Source organism: Erythranthe guttata, chromosome 13 (genome assembly GCF_056151865.1).
Source record: "Erythranthe guttata isolate IM_541 chromosome 13, IM_541, whole genome shotgun sequence".
Lineage (NCBI taxonomy): Eukaryota > Viridiplantae > Streptophyta > Magnoliopsida > Lamiales > Phrymaceae > Erythranthe > Erythranthe guttata.
Genome location: NC_142545.1, coordinates 14916827 through 14936108, shown reverse-complemented (window position 1 = coordinate 14936108; position 19282 = coordinate 14916827). Strand labels below are relative to the sequence as shown.

Genomic DNA, 19282 nt, shown 5'->3' with positions numbered 1-19282 from the left:
ATTTAAATTAGTTTAACAAAATAAATTTATATATATTTTATATAATTTGTTAATTGTGATACAAATATTTGTTATTTCGATTTTGTTCATATGTTCTCTACCGTTAACATCCGAAAATTCCTCAAATAAAATTCTCAATAAAGTAAAAAAAAAAAAAAAAAAAGTAAAAGCGTTAAATAGAATAAAGTTGGAAAAAGTGGTTACAAAATCTATGGCGGGCCTTTCTTTTGAAATAAATAGGTAAATTCTAATCCTACTACTAAATATATCCTCTATAAAACCTTAAAAATCACACAACATTAAGACAACCATTCATCACATTCCTTGTTAAAAAATAAAATATGGAGCCGGGGAGAAAGAAATCATCATCTTCTCCATCTCGTACTCCGATAATCAGTCGTGTTTTTCCAGTTTCTTGGTTTTCAAAGTTGAAGCAAAAAAGTGTCGGCCCCGAGATTAAGCCAGCAAAGAAACAACAGAGACGTAAACGAGATTTTCCGCAAGCTGGTAGGAGAGTAGCGAGATTCTATGACGACAGTGACGATGATGCTTATTTGAGGCTTTCGTTTCGTAAAGAGACGAGAACAGAAGACGACAATGCGAGTGGAACTAACCCTATTTGGTATGATTCTGATTATGAGTTCAAAGTTCCGATTTCAAGTTTTAAGGGCTTCGGTTCGAGAGAAATGGAAGCACAAACAAGAAAAGATCACAAACGAAGTACAAAACAGTTCGAGGGACGAGACGATAGTCTGACAGAAGCCGGGAAAATCGAGAAAAACGGGGGATCTCGTAGCAGAAAAACTGAGCAAAACAGAGCGAAAGCTTGTTCAGTAAAAAAGGAAAACAGAATTAAAGTGTTGGAAGAGAAGAAGAAAGTGAAAACGAAGTTCAAGAAGAGAGAAGCAAAGGAGCAAGAAGGTGGTGATAGTAGGACCGTTTTCGATAGCTGTGCTGTAAGGAAGTGTTCTTTTAACCCACAACAGGACTTCAGAGAATCGATGGTTGAGATGATTGTCGAGAAAAGAATCCAACGGCCTGAAGAGCTCGAAGAACTCTTGGTTAGTTATCTTACGTTGAATAGTGACGTATACCACAACCTCATCATCAAGGTATTCCAACAGGTATGGCTTGAGATTAGCAGGGGTATTAACGAAAATAATACTATACATCCTAAATAACCTCGGAAACAAGATGTTCGTGTAATTATAATGCTTTTTATAACATGCATTTTCAAGACTCTTTCCGTTAGTTCGTCTTTCATATGTAAAAATGCATGTTTTGAGGAATAAGTACTTGCCAAGAAAAAAAAAACACGAAATTAAAGTAAAAAGACTTTCGGAAAACGTCCCTCTATTTAACAACAAATACGTGTACAAAGTGAAAAGTTCACGGTCGTCAACATGATAATATGTGCAAGGAAGGCGGAGTTTATACACAAAATATCTATCTACAGAGCCACATCAAACAACTCATCTCTAAATTTACAACCGAACAAGACACCAAAAAGTGCATTCGTTCTAAATAAGGAAAAAGTATAAAACCTAATAGCATCGATCAAGTCCTCTCTGCTGGAGCAAGATGCCCCAACTGTTCTGCAAGGTTATTTACACTCTTCATATTCCACCAATACATACCACGATCACTTGGTTTGTTTTCATTTTTCTTGCTCTCTGTTTCTGCCTGCCCTGTCTGAAATTCAGAAGAATCATTCGAGCCAGGATTTTCCGTAAGAAATTGCTCCCAAAACACGTCATTGACCCCTGTTCTCACATTGGTTGCTACCTCTACTGCTTGTTCTTCAGTACGAGGTTGCAACTCAAGCCCAAAAGCAGTTTTAGGTTCGGAATTCATGTCGATTCCAACATCAAGATCTAGTTGGGTGTAAGATATGCTGGGACTGGGCCCACAGCTCGTGGATTCAACCAACTCCGAGGATGAATTACGTTGCACCAAACCATCACCAACATCAAATACAATTTTCTCCCAGAACATCAAAGATGACTCTAACTGCTCCAACAACTCCTTGTTGAAATTCAAGAGCGAATTAGCATCTAACTTTTCAATCGTTGATCTTTGAGAAGCAGCCCTCTGATTATTATTATTATTATTATTATTATCTTCCATATTGGTTTCCTCGCATAAGTAACTATTTCCAGGAAATCTTCTCTTTCTATCATGAACTTCCCCTTGTGGCATAAGATCCAACGAAGAAGCCGGTTTGTGTAATGTCTGGGCTAAAGAAGATAACATATTTGAATGTCGGTTTTCCACATTTTGCACACGTTCACTCAAAATCCTCATTTGCGATTTAAGACATTGCTGCTCATCTTTGTGTCTCTGCAGTTCCACATGAAGTGATTCTTTATCGTTTCTCAGCTTTTCGATATCCTCCTTATATGATTTCCTTTCCATCTCTGTAAGAGGAGGCAACGAGGCCAAATTTGGTGCCGAGTGACTGTGAACGGGCTTTCGCCTATGGATATTCTTCAAAAGGTGGGGCTGCCCTCGAACAAAATCCTCATTCGAAAATTCCCACTGCTCGGGATCAACTTTTCTGAAACCCTAATAAGCAAAAAAAGGCAGCAAACAAAGATAAGCTATTATTAAAAGCACGCTTTCACTAAATTTATTCAAGCAATTGAGATGAAAGAAACTACTCACATATGTATTGAGCTGCCTAATAAAGCTGGAAAAATTGTTGTGCTTAAAGAATCTGGGAAGCAGGTCCCTTGAAAATTCTGGAGGATTCCACACAATGAAACTTTTATTATTCCAACTCCAGGAAACAACACTGTCGGAGGATGGATCTTCCACCATCTCATATGTCTTGGCGAGAAAAGGAGGCAACGAGTTAGAGCTGCACTGAGCTTCATCCATCATCATAAAAATTTATTCGAAATCAAATATTATTTCCCTAAAATTTCTCCTCAGCCCCAAACATGAAGACAAAACAAAATCGACAAAATCTTTTATTCGACTCCTACCACTAGATTTCCCGTCGAACTTCCGTACGGCATCAAATTAATATCTTTATGCTTAATAGAACAATTCAGTGTTCCTACACTGTATTAAAATCCCAGAAAGCATAAAGATCTCATCTTTCTTCTTCGCTTCAAAATACTGCTAATTTGATTTCTTAACCCAATCTCTTACCAATAAGATTAAACCCACAAATTCAAACCCTCTCAGCATGAGCAACAAATACCCTGCATTTATATCAAAAGAACAAGAGTATCAAAATTAGAATCAGAAGTCCCAAAAAATTAAAATTAAAATTTAACTACTCGCACACATCAAAGTCGTTGCAACAGTAAAATAGCACGAACCTTCAAGCAAAAGCATACAAATACGAGACAGACAACCAAATAAAGCGTCATGCAATTTATGTACGGACTCAAACGCGTACGGATTTGCATATATATGAATGTGTTTGACGAATTACCTGAGAGAGAGAATGAATCAAAGAATTATGATCGCAGCGAAAATGCTCAGAAGCTCAACGGTAGCTTCGTTGGTTTGTACGGATTAGGGTTTATTTATATATTAGGGAGGATGAATTTTCAGAAATCGAGGTGGAGTTTTCTAGGGCTTTCACATTTGGGAATGGTGAGAGAAGATCCGTCATAAAATAATTTTATTTTCTTTGCAAAATGGCGACCCTCAACTTTTACAAAATACTGAAGTCACCCCGGGGTTTACTACAGTATACCCTGCACTGACAAAAATAGGGCTGAAATATAACGTTGTTGAGAATTGAAGGGTCAGGATGCAAATTCAAGACATGTGATTGATTATGTGAGTGTTGTTATAACTAAACCTCTTTTGATCTAATGAATTAAGGATGCGTTGACCGACCCCAAACGACGTCGTTGGATGTCCACGTAATGTTGTTTTATCACTGCATGCGTCCGATTTTCAATTGGATTTGATTTGAATTTTGGGGATTTTTTTCTATGATGGTGACGTCAGCTGCTTTGGAAATTTTTGGCTTTGATGCTTAATTAATTGTTTATGTTTGATTGGAGAAGGGGAAAGCGTGTTAAAGGAATCTTCGACGCGCTTTTGAAGTTTCTATTCTACAAAGAAAAATGACGTCAAATCTCGTTTTCGACGGTTCAATTTTTTGTATTTATTTAAATTAAGTGCTTCTAAAAGTTTCATTGAAAATGTTGTAACGAGGGGTTTAATACCAAAAAATTAGGAGAAATTCAACTTCAATCGGAATAATTAAATAAACATCAAATTAATAACACATATGATTCATTGCACCAATAAAGGCGAAATTCCTCGCCCCCACATATGATTCATTCATTCCATCAATGGTTGATTAATACTCCCTCTGTCCCATATTATATGTCTTTTTAGAGAGGTTTTTTTGTCCCAAATTATTTGTCATTTTAGATTTTCAATGCATCATTAATTGCATTATTTTTAATTTTACCCTTTCTCACTCCTGATTTGTTAGTGTAAAATAATTAATGTCAAGGATATATTAGTATTTTCCCATGTTTTTTACTATAATCTATACACATTTATTGATTTTCTTAATATGTTTGTAACAACCCAAAACGTCATTTAAAATGGGACGGAGGGAGTAATTTGGATTGATTAATAAATTGATATCTTGTTGAACAAATGTTGTTGTGTTCTCGTGTAGTAATTTATTCTATTCTCACGGGGAATGACTTTTTAGAACAATTTCGACGAAACAAATTCCAATAAATTGATTTTGTTTTTATTGAAACCTTATTCCATTTGGTGTGTGTGGATAAAATTCAACGGAAGCACTAAAGAAGTAGTTTTCCTATATTCTAGAAATTAGGAACTGTGATGCGATCTCTTGAGTATCATAAATATTTCCTACGAAACGTAAGATCTATTCTTTAATATTTTTCTCTTCATATAATAAAACCCTAGCACAAGACGACTATTTAAATATAAGAGGACCCTAGAATCATAATTTAACTAGAAAAGATAATTACCTAAACTAATAAAATACTTAATAATCTCCTAACTACTACTAACTCACGGCAATATCTATATCTAATTATACTATTCTAATTAATTAATAATTAAATATTAACTAAACCAAAAATTAAATAATATATCCCAACAAACTGCAATTTCAACGTGGAAAGAATAAATTTTCTAACATATTCCTATGGAATAGGGATCAAATATATCTATTAATTTATGTTTAATACATTTTGAAAAATAAAATAATTTATTTGATTCCTACGGGCTGGAGCATATAAGTTTTTTCGAAATACCAAAGTATTATTTCAAGCATCAATTTAAATATGTCATTTTAATACCTACCATTGGAGTTGTTAGATTCAAGTCTGCTAGCTAATAGACCGTTTGCGTTACAATAATTAATAGTATTTCTCTCCATGTTGAAACAATTTAATATATGAAGATAATAATTGGGCTTCCAGCAAACAGTAAAAGCGTGTAATGGATGCCTAGTAGATGGCAAGCATATCTTATATCACGTGGCCCATCTATCCCAATTTATTGTCAAGTGCTAAAGCGGGCCTCCACTATATTTACATGGCCCATTTACTATTTACTTATCGGAGCCTACATTTCCCATCAACAGATATTTCATGCAAATAATATACTCCCTCTATCCCATATTATATGTCTTTTTAGAGAGTTTTTTTTGTCCCAAATTATTTGTCATTTTAGATTTTCAATGCATCATTAATTACACTATTTTCAATTTTACCCTTTATCACTCCTAATTAGTTAGTTGTAAAACAATTAATGTCAAGGATATATTAGTATTTTCCTATGCTTTTTACTATAATCTATACACATTTATTGATTTTCTTAATATGTGTGAAACAACAAAAAACGTCATCTAAATTGAGACGGAGGGAGTATATAATTTCATTTATTACTACAAAATATATATACATTATTAATTATCAAACCACTAAATATATAAAATTCAGATACCCCACATGTATTAGTGAGGAAAATAAGCAGGCCCCACACTAAAGCCTGTCTTTGGACACAAGTTTGATAATCCAATTGGGTTAATGTATTTTTAGAGTCCTAATCCGCGGCGCACGTGCAAGCAGTTGAATATAGGACAACGACACGGTGGCCCCACAGCCAGTTGTTTTGTCCGCGTGGTCTGCTATTTTTACCATAAAATGCAAATTTCTATTATTTATTATTATTATTATTATTATTATTATTATTATTATTATTATTATTATTATTATTATTATTATTATTATTATTATTATGCGATTTATAATTTGGGAATTATTTTTACGAAAGTGAAATTTACTCATATAAATTAAATTCTCGTAAGTGATTTTTTTTTATATAAAAAAATATATACTATATAGTATATGTATAATAAAAAATTAAATAATACGAAAAAGCTAATGCCCAATGTGTAATGCTGCTTTCCTAGCAACTACTACTATTCCATCTCCAACACTTGTCCCCACTTCGAAAGAGCTAAACACGTGCACGACCCGCATTTCCAGGATATACAAAATTATTACTCCAGTGGCATTTTCGTTATTTCACCCCTTCTCCCTGTCCCAAAATTATTCCATTCCCCGTATTTATAATTTTATTCATCTTTCTCTCTTTCTTCACTAATCACACTATAACCAAAATCTCCTCCGCGTTTATCAACTCCCCTCACAAAACCCGGCCCCTGTATCCGGTTCCGATTCCGACCGGGTCGGATCGCCGATTAGCCTTTTTCCTTGGCTTTCGTTGAGAATTGGCGCAGGAGGAGGCGATTTCAATACTGGACTGGACTGCTGATGACATCGGGCACGAGGCTGCCGACATGGAAGGAGCGAGAGAACAACAAGCGGAGGGAGCGTCGCCGCCGTGCGATCGCCGCGAAGATCTTCTCCGGATTGAGGATGTACGGAAACTACAAGCTCCCCAAGCACTGTGACAACAACGAGGTCCTGAAAGCTCTCTGCAACGAAGCTGGTTGGATCGTCGAGGAGGACGGCACCACTTACAGGAAGGTAAGATCGAATCCGTACTCTGCACTTCGTATGTTAATTCTTAGCTCCGGCGTGTTTAGATCTTATTCCAGTCGATTCAGGTAATCCAACCTTTAGTTAGATGTTTTCAGGATCGGTATTTTTTTTTTTTTTTTTTTTTTTTTAATTTTGGGGCTGAAGCTGTTTGCTAAGATGCGCCGGATGCGTATGGTAGACGTTAGCGCCGTTGATCATGTCTGTAGATGCTTCTGCAGTTCTGGGGGGAGGGGATCGATGTATCGAAAACCGAGAACTGGAGTACGCCATACGCATCCGGCGCATGATAGTGGTGATGTAGCCGAAATTAACTCCTTAATTATTAATACGCATTTAATAATAATAATTAATATTTTAGGAGATAATTTAGGTTACTGTGTGATTAGTTGTCAATTGCTCTGCTGTCCAGAACACGTGAGGCCGCCTTCTTTGTAGGTACAAAAATTTTGGGGGTTTGATTACCTACGTATGAGTAGTGTTTTCAAAAAAACTTTTGCTTTTTTAGAATTGATAAAATGCAGAAAAAGTTGAAAAGTGGATGTTGTAGAAAGAGAAAGTGCGCACTTCTTCTGTGTAGCCGAAGGGGAGGAGGAGGATTTTGAATGGGAGGGGTGGTTTCCGATGTGGAGGAGAGAATTTGCGATGTGAGGGTATTTTTGGAATAAATTATTTTTTTTAAGGACTGAAATGTCCAGAGAACTTATAAATATTACCAAAAAACCAAAAGCTGGTAGAAGCATTCACTTTTTGCTCCTTACTGCACGGCGTACAAGAATAGATCATAAGAGAATGTGATTTACTTTTTAAATCCACCGTACCTCAAAAGATTCTTAACCATTTTTCATCTTTTGTCAGTCAAATTAATATAAGGATATATTGGTCCCTTTTTAGGTTTTTATTCATCTTTTTAGTAGTTAGCACAAATAGATGGATCTGGTTTTAAATCTTAAAAATAATTGCAGTTTAGACAGCCACATTACTTACTAATGAATTGAATTATGAGAGAATATGCACCCCTAACTTCATTACTTCAATCAGATGACAGTCTCTTAAATCACATGAGCACGTTCATTATCGTGATTAAGCTTACAGAATTTGTATCTATTAGATCTCATCCACCAGAATATGGGGAAAATTTGTTAAAAGTTTGGTCCCGTTTTGTGGCCGTTAATTTTATTGAGGATATTGAGCATATGGCATATCATGAAAGAAGTTACATTGGATTTTCATAAGTGGTGCAGTTATGAGTCTGACCGCATTGTGAACATATTTTCGAGGCGTGGTATAAACCAATGAAATATTACTGCAAATTTAGTTAGGACTTAATTCAGATTTTAAGCATTCAGTGGGATTAACTCATCAGTGGTAGTTACGTCAAAGTGTTGGTCGTGCTGAAAAACCAATGTGCCTCTGCATATATAAAACCTTTTTTCGTGGCATTTATCTTCTTGGTGTTCTGCTTCATCTCAACTTGTTTCTCTCTCTCTTTCTCTTGCAGGGGTGCAAGCCTGTCGAACGTATGGATATAATGGGCTCATCTGCAGTAAGCCCCTGCACATCATATCAACCAAGCCCAGGTACCTCTTTCAATCCAAGCCCATCTTCATCTTCTTTCGCAAGCCCCGTTTCATCCCATTACGTAGGGAACGCCACTAACACCGCCGACCCAAACTCACTCATCCCCTGGCTAAAAAACCTATCCTCTGGCGGCACTCTGCCATCTTCATCCAAGCTCCCCCACCACCTCTACATTCCTGGAGGTTCTATAAGTGCTCCTGTCACACCCCCGTTGAGCTCACCAACTGCACGCACTCCTAGAATGAACGGTAACTGGGACGACCCAACGGCCGGTAATAATATTTGGTCCAGTCAGCATTACCCGTTTCTACCATCTTCAATGCCTCAAAGTCCAGGTATGCAGCACACTCCGCCTGATTCCAGGTGGCTTTCTGGTGTACAAACTCCACAAGATGGGGCTTCTTCTCCCACGTTCAGCCTTGTGGCGGCTAATCCGTTTGGTTTTAAAGAACCGTTATCCAATGGGGGGTCTCGTATGTGGACCCCGGGGCAAAGTGGGACCTGCTCTCCGGCTATTACAGCTGGGGTGGACCAAACAGCGGATATTCCGATGTCTGATGCAATGTCGGCTGAGTTTGCTTTCGGTAGTAATATTATGGGACTAGTGAAACCATGGGAAGGTGAGAGAATACATGAAGAGTGTGCTCCTGATGACCTTGAGCTTACTCTGGGGAATTCTAACACCAGGTATATTATTACAAAACAATCTCTGTATTAAAAATCAATTTTTTTTCCGAGTTCTATTTTCTTTGGATGAATCTCGGGTAATTTAATTGATATTCAGAATTTCAGGTGAAGAGGTTGTAGAAGAAAAAGGTGAAAGATATTCTTATATTCCTCGAGGTGCTGTTGTCTGATTACTGCACGTTTGTTCAACTACGTATTTTGCTTCAGATCCTTTCTAAACCAGGGAAATTACACAGCAGGGAGCAGATTTTCCTTCTTTTTATTTTTCTTTTTTCCTTTTCTTACATTCGAAGAAACAGAGATTGAAGTATAAATAGGTAATTTTAGTTGGGCTCTGCATTTTTTTTAGCAGATTTTTCTTCTCGCAGTTTACCTTGAAAATTCGTTTGATTCTTTTTTTCCCCCCGCTCGGAATTCTGTTTGTGTTGTATAACATCTGTAACTAGAATGTAATTTGGATGTAAAAAGACCATAAGTTTTGTCTGTATCTCTGACGATGTTGTTTCGTAGGTGTTTACGCGATTGTCAATTGAAAGTTTTAGCTTCTGTCCAATCCTACAATCATATTTTTCCTTGTATTCCATGTATACCATTCTTTAGTGCGATCCCTTTAGGTTAGATTACATATTATGAATTCGAAAAATGAAAATATAAAACGAAAGTATCGAAGACATGTTGACACTCAGACAAAATTCAAATCCATTTTTCCTTAATAAAGCAATCACTGAAACTGTTTGAAGGAAATGCAAGGCACAAGTTGCTGTACAAGAATTGATTATATACAACTAAAGAATCGTGGTTACGATATTAACAGCAATGACAATATTTACAAAGCGATTCTTCACAAAGATGTGGGAATTTCCCAATCACCCGACTTAAAATTCACATATAAACAGTAAACACCTTTCACCAAATTCCGCTTTTATTTCTCGAGACGCAGATACAAGTCCCCTAGCGCACGATAAAGAGTGGCTGCAGCAGGTGGCCTAGGCAACGAACCAATAAGAATATCCGATGCATTTATCGACTGCGTACCATAAAATCTTGAATTCTCTTTTACTCGAGTGGTGACCACACTCCCTTCTAGAGAGCACCCAATAAATGCACCTGCATTTTACGAGACCCAACGATTAAGCCAAAACTATAAATCTTTAAAGATCTAAAATAAAACATTAATCCATATACTTAGGGAGAAGTTGTAAGAATATGCAAAGATAGGCGAGATAGAAGATAAAAACCTTTACTGCAGCTATACGTATAACAGGAAGAAAATCCACTTGCACCAGCTCTCATATCAGCTTCTGCGGTACGTCCTATGGTTCCTACAGCAGCGCTCAAACCAGCTCCAATTGAGAAATGCGTATCACTACAAAAGGTTTTCACTGCTTCGTTTGTTCGCAATACGATGATGAAGTCAGTCAACTCTCCTCCTGCCTGTACAACAATTTCGACAATAATTGAAGCCAAACTTGTCGAGAAATCGAAAACTTAAAGGAAACGACAATTTCATTAGTATAAGAAAATAATTCTCGGAAGTTCGAATTTACTGCACCTGGACACCCCAGCCTACGCCAAAGGAAGAAATGGCAGAGGGTGGAGACCACGAACCATCTTCCCGACGAGCAACCACCAGTCCAGTTCCGACGTTATACGTGACCATCATTCCAACTCTCACAACCGTAAGTATTGCAAGTCCTTTCGCATCTTTTAAAATGGCTTCAGGAATTCTCTTCTCGGGACTTAACGAACCAACCTGAGAAACTCAATTCAAAAAGGGAATCTTACTGAATCAAAACGAAAGTGCATTAAGTATAAACGTAAGGGTCGAATTCATACCTTTGCATAACCGTGGATTGTGTTAACAGCCTTGTAAATCTCGTACTCCATCGTCTGTCCCCATGGAAAATTCACCCAGGATCTTAAAGTGCTCAAGTCTGTCAAATCATGCGTCGGAAGCTGAGCAGCACGGCTAACTTGATTCATTAAGTACGGCTGCACAGATTCAAGCCTCACAAAGCATACATCACAAACACGTTGTGGGTCCCCGGTACGGAATCTCTCGGGCAACAAGCTCCTTCCTTTGGTACACTCGCCACAAAAGATTCCTCCACAAAACCGACAGTGATGCCTCGTGCACATGATCGGGTGAAACCGCACGCTACAAAGCATACAGGAAGAAGCTGAACTATCTGGCAACCATTTTGGCGGCTCCGATTCAAGAATTTCTTGGGTGTTGCTGAAATTAGCCTCTGTCAGGGTTTGAGACATTTCCTTCCACGCTTGCTCGATTAGGTGAGTCGACAGCCACGAAATTTGGTCAATATCACCAGAAGCAAGAGCATTGACTTTCCCGCGTGCTGCAAGTAACATCTCCACCACCACATCCCACATGGTGAATTCTTTATCTTCCCCAATAAATTGATTCCAACCCATATCTTCTTCTGGAATGTATCCACCATTCGAGCAGAACCCCCTGGTCCATTCTTCATGCTCGTTTTCAGTCATCGGAGGAACAGAAACAGGTATCCAAATCCCAGTTTCTTCATGTAGGGGTGTATCATAACAGAAGTACTTCCCTTCTTTGAGATTCGAGACATTCAAATCCCCCTTCTGATTATTACCAGCTTCAATACTTTGTGGCGATAAAGCTCCACAAATAGTCACATTGTTCATTTCGGAATCCAGAACATTGCTCTTTTTGTCAGTATTCGCAATTAATTGAGGATCCCATTCCTTCGTGCTAGGTATTTCTCGAACCATTTTATCTCCTTTCTCAGGTGAAGACTCAGGGTCAAGTTGTTCAGTTTCCACCGTATTTTGACACGTAGATTCTTTCTGCTCCATATGGGCCTCGGTTGCAATTTCAGCCAATTCAATACGAGACTTTTCCGATTCATAATGTTCGCTAACGGGACTCGCTATTGCATCATTCTCCTGCTCTTCGTTCTGAAATAAAACGTCGGAAACAGATTCTTCAGCTTGGATGACAAAGCATTTGCTACCCGAGATATCCTCCCCATGGTCTTCTTTAAACGATTCAACGTCTTCTGCCCCATGGGAAGCCATGTTTTGGCTAGTAAAACCGGCAATGGGTTATTTAGCAAGAATCACTCTCTTTGTTGGAGGAAACCCAGAACCCTAACATCAGCAAAAGGTCATCATCAGACACAGCTCAACACAACACAACACAAGGTGAAGAGTGTTTGTTCTTGAAAGGTTTGAATTTAGTCTTTAATCTATGAATAACATGTTTTTCCATAAAGAAACATGAGTAAATTAAACATAATGGAGTCTAAAAAATTTCTGAAACACCGAATAACGATGAGAGGAAGACGATTGGGCAAAAATTCAATCTATTCCGTTTACAAACATTTAGAAACAAAAGGAAAATTAGGTCGAACAGCTGCAAATGCGTCCAAAAATAAAATTGATGAAATGAAAATTATAACTACATAAAGGATTACAGCTTAAATCAACCAATTCATTAGGTAAAATAAAAAAGGAGGACCAACCGGCGGAGAAATTGGAACCGCTAACCCTGAATTTCAGAGGCTTCGATTGCAAATTCGTGTTAACATCTGAACCCCGATCAGTGGAAAACGGCAGCTTCACCAGAAAAGGATTTGCTAAACCAATATGCAAAGAATGAAAATTTTGATGCCACAAGAAAAGGAAAAAGAACAGGGGAAGGAGTTGACACTGGTTTCCGATTAATTTAGGCCACTTTGATCGTGATGGGATTCTGTAATAATATACATTGTATGAAAATATAAACATCGAGGCCCATTAGCTCAGTTGGTTAGAGCGTCGTGCTAATAACGCGAAGGTCGCAGGTTCGATACCTGCATGGGCCAATAATATGTTTTTATATGCATTTACTGTTTTGCCCTTCTGTTTTAAGTAAATTACAAACAGTTTCCATTTTTGCAATTTTACCCTTTGGTTTTTAGTAAACTATAAAATGTTCTCAGAGGAAAAGTTGTTTGCTATTTTGCCCTTCGGTTATAAGGAAATAACAAACTGTTTCCAGTTTTGCAATTTTACCCTTTGATTTTGAGTAAATTATAAAATACTCCCAAGTGAAAAATTATTTACAACAAATATATCCTGAATTAATTCCCAGTCCCCTCACACTCTTATTCTCAATTCCTCACTCTTTGTTTACTGAAACCCAAGTCCGATCTATCGGATCTTTCCGTTCTTACACCCAGATTAATTAATGTCAATTATTAAATTCGCAACGGTTTATTTATGTCTAATCGCTATTTTAATTCGAGTCTGTAGCCCATCAGCCGCCGCCGCCGTCGTTCCCGATGATGTTGCTCGTACTCATATCCGCGGCCCAAAATTATCCACCTCCGGCACCGGTAACAAGACAACAAAGAGTGCTGCTAATCGGGTCGACCCGAAACGCGACTGCGGAGAAATGGAGTCGAGATCCGAATGCGGTGAGAATCTGAAGTGCCGATGGTGCCGGAGCGACGCTTTAGACGATATTTGCTTTCCCAAATCGGAAGCTTCCCGACTGCCCTCCCAGATCTTTACTTGTGAATTCTGATTGGATTAAAAAATCCCTTTTTTTTGTTTTAATTTGTAATCTTTTTTTCGAGGTGATTTTGTACTAAACATAGATTTTAATTTTATTGAATTAATTAGGAGCTGTGAGCCTGTCTTGTAATTGGTGATGTATGTCTTGTTGTATTATATTTAAGTTTAAGGTATTACGGTTTTATATATATGGATTTCAACAAAGAGTTTTTTTATGTTGGCATTTGGCGAAGTTTTTATTTTATGAGTTTTTTAATTTGTATTGGAGTTTAGTTTGATACTCGAACGAGCTTTAATCGAGCCGGACTCAAATCGAACTCGATAATACATTTTGTAACCAACCAACATTTCTTGACAGGTCTCCAAAAGAGAGAGAGAGAGAAAGAAACTAGATCTTGGCGGGGATAGTATCGTCAGTTCACTTTGTTAATCATTTTCCCTTTTGTGAATTGTGCCTATAGAAGTCCAAGCCCATTTCCATTCATTCAGCGTAGAAGCAAAAATGGAAATCTTGTGAGTTTGAACGAGTTGAATTAATTTCAATAATTAGTGATGAATTGATGATTAACGAGACAAAAGCCCACAAACTCTCCCATAATAGTGGGAAGAAAAAGGAAGACTTCACTCACGGGCGGTCAACGCCGGCCAGTTGAAATCACTCACGAATCATGGGATCCAAACCAACTTGTAATTATTAGTCCTTTTTTTTTTTGTTTTGGTCTTTTAATATGAATTCTTTCACATGAGAAAGTATCAACTATATGCAAGAAACCCGTGTGAAAACGTTGGATAATTACAAGAATATTAGTGGTAATTTACAGTTACTATTAGTGGATTGTTGCATGCGAGTTGAATTTTGGTTTGCCTTGCCTTGCATGCGTGCCCTAGCGAAGAAAATAGGGTTATGAGTGCAGTAATTGTGGGGTGGTTTAATTTCTTTGTTAATTAATCTTGAGTTTCTAGATGTTTGAGTGGGGCTAATACTGATTAATTAATGGGTCATTAAATTATCATTAATTTCCTATGCTGAGATAAATGTTAAGATTACTCAATTTTGGCACCCCTTTCCGCTTGTTTCTTTAATTAGAAAATTTGTTTAATCTGTTAATTTTAAGACAAAAGTGACTTTTTTATTTTCTTTTTTTATCATTAATAATTTAAAGAAACAAAATAAGAAATTACGTATGATAATGCTTACCTAGTCAAAATAAGGTGCTGGAATCTAATCGGCACAAGAGGGGTAATTAAGAGGTTGGTTGCCAAATGCCCCATGCAGGTGAGAACTATGTCCCATCTAATTTACATAATTAAATTAATGTAAAAATATCTTCAATACATATATTTAAAAAGAAAAATAATAATAAAAAAATAAATAAAACATGTCAATTTAATGGGTACATATATGACAGTATTCCACCAAATTTTGTTTAATTGGTCCCTAAGTCACAGTTACATGCAATTTTAAAAGATCAAGTTTTCCTTGGTTTTGAAGCTATGTAAATTTGTAGCAGTTGTTCACCAACTAATCAGCTTGGAAAATGGAATTTGTCCATTTATGGATAAGTAAGTTTTGCAATAATTGCATGAATCTGATTTTTCGGGAAACCTAAACCTGGTTATTTATACTGGATCGATTTAAACCATAGATCTACACATAATCAAGCACATTCATATGTATGTGGGTTTAGTGTGTAATAATTTAATCAAATCCATAGTTCAAATCCAACCGGTGTAAATAACCAGGTGTAGCATCTAAATTTCCGTTTTGTCGGCTTGTGCATAGTTTTAGCAATCAAAATATCATGATTCTTGAAATTTGTTTTTAGTTTTAGCAATCAAAATATCATGATTCTTGAAATTTGTTTTTTTCTACATAGAACTAATTGTATGGGTGCTAGTTTAATTTACAAGGAAAAATCAAAAAACAATACCGAATGCTTGTTTCTTGTCCATGATTTTCTTGTTTGTATTATGTAGAAATACTACTAATTTAATAATATTTTCTTCAATATATACACTAAAATAATGTTGTATATACTTAGCTATATATAATATAATCATGATCGTCCCTGTACTTAGTTTATGGCTTTATGCCAATTGCAATAATACATATAAACCACGTCCACGTAAACATATGTATAACAAATTAAAGTGAATATTCCAAGAACAAGAAATTACATATTAATTAATATTTGTGTTTCTTTATTGGTTTTGGCAATATATATTTGTCTTGCACATAATCAAACAACATAAGCCGCTCTACTCACAAATATCCATTGTCGATCCCCACCTAATTGGAAGTTGATTATACTAAGAATTATGAAACCATTATTAACAAGCGTAATAAAATATTTCATTCAATTGGTATAAATCCAATATATATATATATATATATATATGTATATATATATATATATATATATATATATATATATATATATATATATATATATATATATAATATTTCTGTATTTCCGGTGGGGTTGTTGAGGTAGCCATCAATGCCATCGAGATCAAAATAAAGGCGCCACACTTTTCAACGATATATCCAAAGAGTAATAATTAATTAATTATAAATTGAAAATCGAATAAACTGATAAATGTAAAAAAAGAAATTAATGATGAAGAAATTAACCTAAATAGGTAATAGTCAAATGCAGTGATCTACGCCCTTCAAAAGTCAAAGAAAAACTCAAGCATAAATTGATCTGCATCTTCCTCACTCCCCCCATATATTTCTGCAAACCCCAATTTCTGGAACTTCAATTTGTGTAAAGAGAAATAAATATAAATATATATAATGGCTGATCAGATATTATCAGGCGGCGGAGCAAACGGTAACCATGGTGTGGCGGTGAACATAAAAGACGATGATCGTGACTCCAAGAACACTACTGAAAACTCTTCAACCTGTATCTTTCTCACTGTACCCTTTATTCAAAAGGTAATTTCTCTCTCTCTCTCTCTCTCTCTCTCTCTCTCTCTCTCTCTCTCTCTCTCTCTCTCTCTCTCTCTCTCTCTCTCTCTCTCTCTCTCTCTCTCTCTCTCTCTCTCTCTTAAATAATAAATTAATGAAACGCCGCAGATAATAGCGGAGACTCTGGGGACGTACTTCTTGATATTTGCCGGCTGTGCGTCGGTGGTGGTGAACTCCGACAAGGAGAAGGTGGTGACCCTCCCCGGAATATCCATTGTCTGGGGTCTCGCCGTCATGGTCATGGTTTACTCCGTCGGACACATCTCCGGCGCCCACTTCAACCCCGCCGTAACCATTGCTTTCGCCACCTGCAAGAGGTTCCCATGGAAACAGGTACCACTAATTAATCAATCATTATTACAAATAAATCATCCGACAAAAAAACTGGTGCAAATTTTCTCCTCTCTGTAACACTTCACCAGTCAACGCAAATTGACCGGTCAACCGTTGACTTAATTAATAACTTTCACACGAGAACTTGGAAAATTCTTCCAAATTAAATTTATACTTGATATTTATTTTTTAGGTGCCGGCGTATGTGTCGGCGCAAGTGGTGGGATCAACCCTAGCAAGCGGAACCCTACGGTTGCTATTCAGTGGGACCCACGATCACTTCGCCGGAACCCTACCAACCGGCAGCGACGTGCAGTCGCTGGTGGTGGAATTTATTATCACATTCTACCTCATGTTCGTCATCTCCGGTGTTGCCACGGACAACAGAGCTGTACGTAATAATAATTAATTTTTTTTTTCTATTTATTATAGTATGAATTATTAATTTTTAGACAAGGTAGTGTTTGGCTGTTAGTTTGGAAGATCTACTTAATAGGCCCCTCCCCTACTGTATCTAGAAATACTGCTATAAAATCAATGAACGGGACCATTAGTCATTAATGATTATGATATTTTTCATAATCTTATTTAACATGAAAATGACGTAATTAATTAATTTAATTTAATTAGATGAATTTTGATTGGTGCAGATTGGAGAGCTTGCTGGTCTGGCCGTTGGAGCTACCGTTTTGCTCAATGTCATGTTTGCCGGGTACGTTACATTATTTAATTTTTTTCATCAAATCTTAAAACAAGCAATAAAATTAATTAAAGAAATTAAACTAAGGCGCTATAGATTAAAACTAGATATAAGATTTGGTATGCCTAACTTGTCTAATACATGCATGGTTCGAGATTTGCTTATAAACCATACAGTGTAGGGTTGTGACTGAGTTAGGTCGGTCGATTATCGGCCTAAAATCTGACCCATCTGACAAACAAATTTTGCTCTTTTTTTCAAATTTGAAAACCATTGCCTATACCCAATTTTTGTGGATCGGTCGATGCCCGATGGCTGACAACCAAATATTTGGTTTTGAAACGGATTGATTGATGGGTATACTTGCCATATAGTTCACTTAAAAAAATTCAAATTTGGTGTATAAGTATGGACATTCTGCCTAGTGCCACCGCTCTATAATCAGTTTTCAGTAAATCTTCTTTTGTATTGCATGAAATCAAAGATTTTCCCAATTAAGAGTAAATTACAATTGCCCCTTAGTTAAGATCTATTTACAAAAACCCCTTCATTTTGATATAATTTCATCCACCCCTTCAATTTGTAGATTTAACACCCTCTGGTAGAGGTATGTATGTAAGGATTGACAAACTACGGGGGGTTGGATCTAATTTCATAAATATGAGGGGTCTTTTTATAATTACACTTTACTTTAGGAGGGGGTTGTAATTTACCCCACAATTAATTAAGACAAACTTGGAAAGGTAATTGAAAAATCAAACGGGGGATTTGATTGAGTAAAATTGGGTATTGAATGAATGCAGGCCGATATCAGGGGCATCAATGAATCCAGCAAGGAGTTTGGGCCCAGCAATAGTATCAACCCACTACAAAGGAATATGGATCTACTTGTTGGGCCCAACTGCCGGGGCAATATCCGGGGCATGGGTCTACAATATTATCCGGTTCACTAATAAACCGCTCCGTGAAATCACCAAAACCGCTTCTTTCCTCAAAACCTCTTCCCGCAACAATAATTCCTCCAACTAATTAATCAATTAATTATTCTCTCTATGTGTGTTTTTCTATTTCCGTGTAACTTATATATTAATATATATATAAATACATTAAGAAAAAGAAAATAAAAATAATTAATATGCATGATATATAATCATTTTCCACGTGAAGCAATATTTCGATTGCTTTTCTAATGAAAAATGAAATATTATTAGTTCAATTATCTAAATTATCTTCTACAGCATCTACGTAGAAATTTTGACGGTTATTAATTGAGTCGGCGACAGCGCTTTGGTTGGTTAACAGGCTTGCGATTTTACATTAATACCCTTCTTGTTCGATATTCAACTTTAGTTTAAAAAAAAACACTTTTTTTTCCCAACAATTACATTAATAATATTATTATATATTTTAAATTAAAAAATAATAATT

General features: G+C 36.5%; 5 protein-coding genes and 1 non-coding gene across 7 annotated transcripts; 4 read left to right on the top strand and 2 right to left on the bottom strand.

The window, feature by feature from the left end:
• The first annotated feature begins 142 nt into the window (after positions 1–142).
• On the top strand, positions 143–1346 carry LOC105968397 (uncharacterized). Its single transcript, XM_012993023.2, has one exon. The coding sequence runs from the start codon at positions 342–344 to the stop codon at positions 1179–1181; it is 840 nt and encodes a 279-aa protein (XP_012848477.2). The 5' UTR covers positions 143–341; the 3' UTR covers positions 1182–1346.
• Positions 1337–4031, bottom strand: LOC105969093 (heat shock transcription factor A4A). The gene is made up of 3 exons (XM_012993828.2): positions 3446–4031; positions 2665–3209; positions 1337–2565 (listed from the first exon to the last, which is right to left on the bottom strand). The coding sequence occupies exons 2-3, from the start codon at positions 2884–2886 to the stop codon at positions 1558–1560; spliced, it is 1230 nt and encodes a 409-aa protein (XP_012849282.2). The 5' UTR covers positions 2887–3209; positions 3446–4031; the 3' UTR covers positions 1337–1557.
• Positions 4032–6553: 2522 nt separating this feature from the next.
• On the top strand, positions 6554–9849 carry LOC105969014 (BES1/BZR1 homolog protein 4). Of its 2 annotated transcripts, none has more exons than XM_012993733.2 (3): positions 6554–7016; positions 8530–9296; positions 9402–9849. In XM_012993733.2, exons 1-3 carry the CDS (start codon positions 6801–6803, stop codon positions 9403–9405), a joined length of 987 nt encoding a protein of 328 aa, XP_012849187.1. In that variant the 5' UTR covers positions 6554–6800; the 3' UTR covers positions 9406–9849. The 2 variants fall into 2 exon arrangements, with proteins under 2 accessions (XP_012849187.1, XP_088683662.1); XM_088827536.1 differs by lacking the exon at positions 6554–7016 and adding an exon at positions 7140–7323.
• A 136-nt stretch (positions 9850–9985) lies between these two features.
• LOC105969043 (uncharacterized) lies at positions 9986–13027 on the bottom strand. Its single transcript, XM_012993766.2, has 5 exons — positions 12809–13027; positions 11133–12434; positions 10849–11049; positions 10535–10730; positions 9986–10403 (listed from the first exon to the last, which is right to left on the bottom strand). The coding sequence occupies exons 2-5, from the start codon at positions 12360–12362 to the stop codon at positions 10219–10221; spliced, it is 1812 nt and encodes a 603-aa protein (XP_012849220.2). The 5' UTR covers positions 12363–12434; positions 12809–13027; the 3' UTR covers positions 9986–10218.
• A 49-nt stretch (positions 13028–13076) lies between these two features.
• Positions 13077–13150, top strand: TRNAI-AAU (transfer RNA isoleucine (anticodon AAU)). The gene has a single exon. It is a non-coding gene; the product is annotated as a tRNA-Ile (tRNA).
• Positions 13151–16431: 3281 nt separating this feature from the next.
• On the top strand, positions 16432–18921 carry NIP1;2 (NOD26-like intrinsic protein 1;2). The gene is made up of 5 exons (XM_012993911.2): positions 16432–16788; positions 16930–17154; positions 17348–17545; positions 17805–17866; positions 18658–18921. The coding sequence occupies exons 1-5, from the start codon at positions 16645–16647 to the stop codon at positions 18881–18883; spliced, it is 855 nt and encodes a 284-aa protein (XP_012849365.2). The 5' UTR covers positions 16432–16644; the 3' UTR covers positions 18884–18921.
• Positions 18922–19282: the final 361 nt, after the last annotated feature.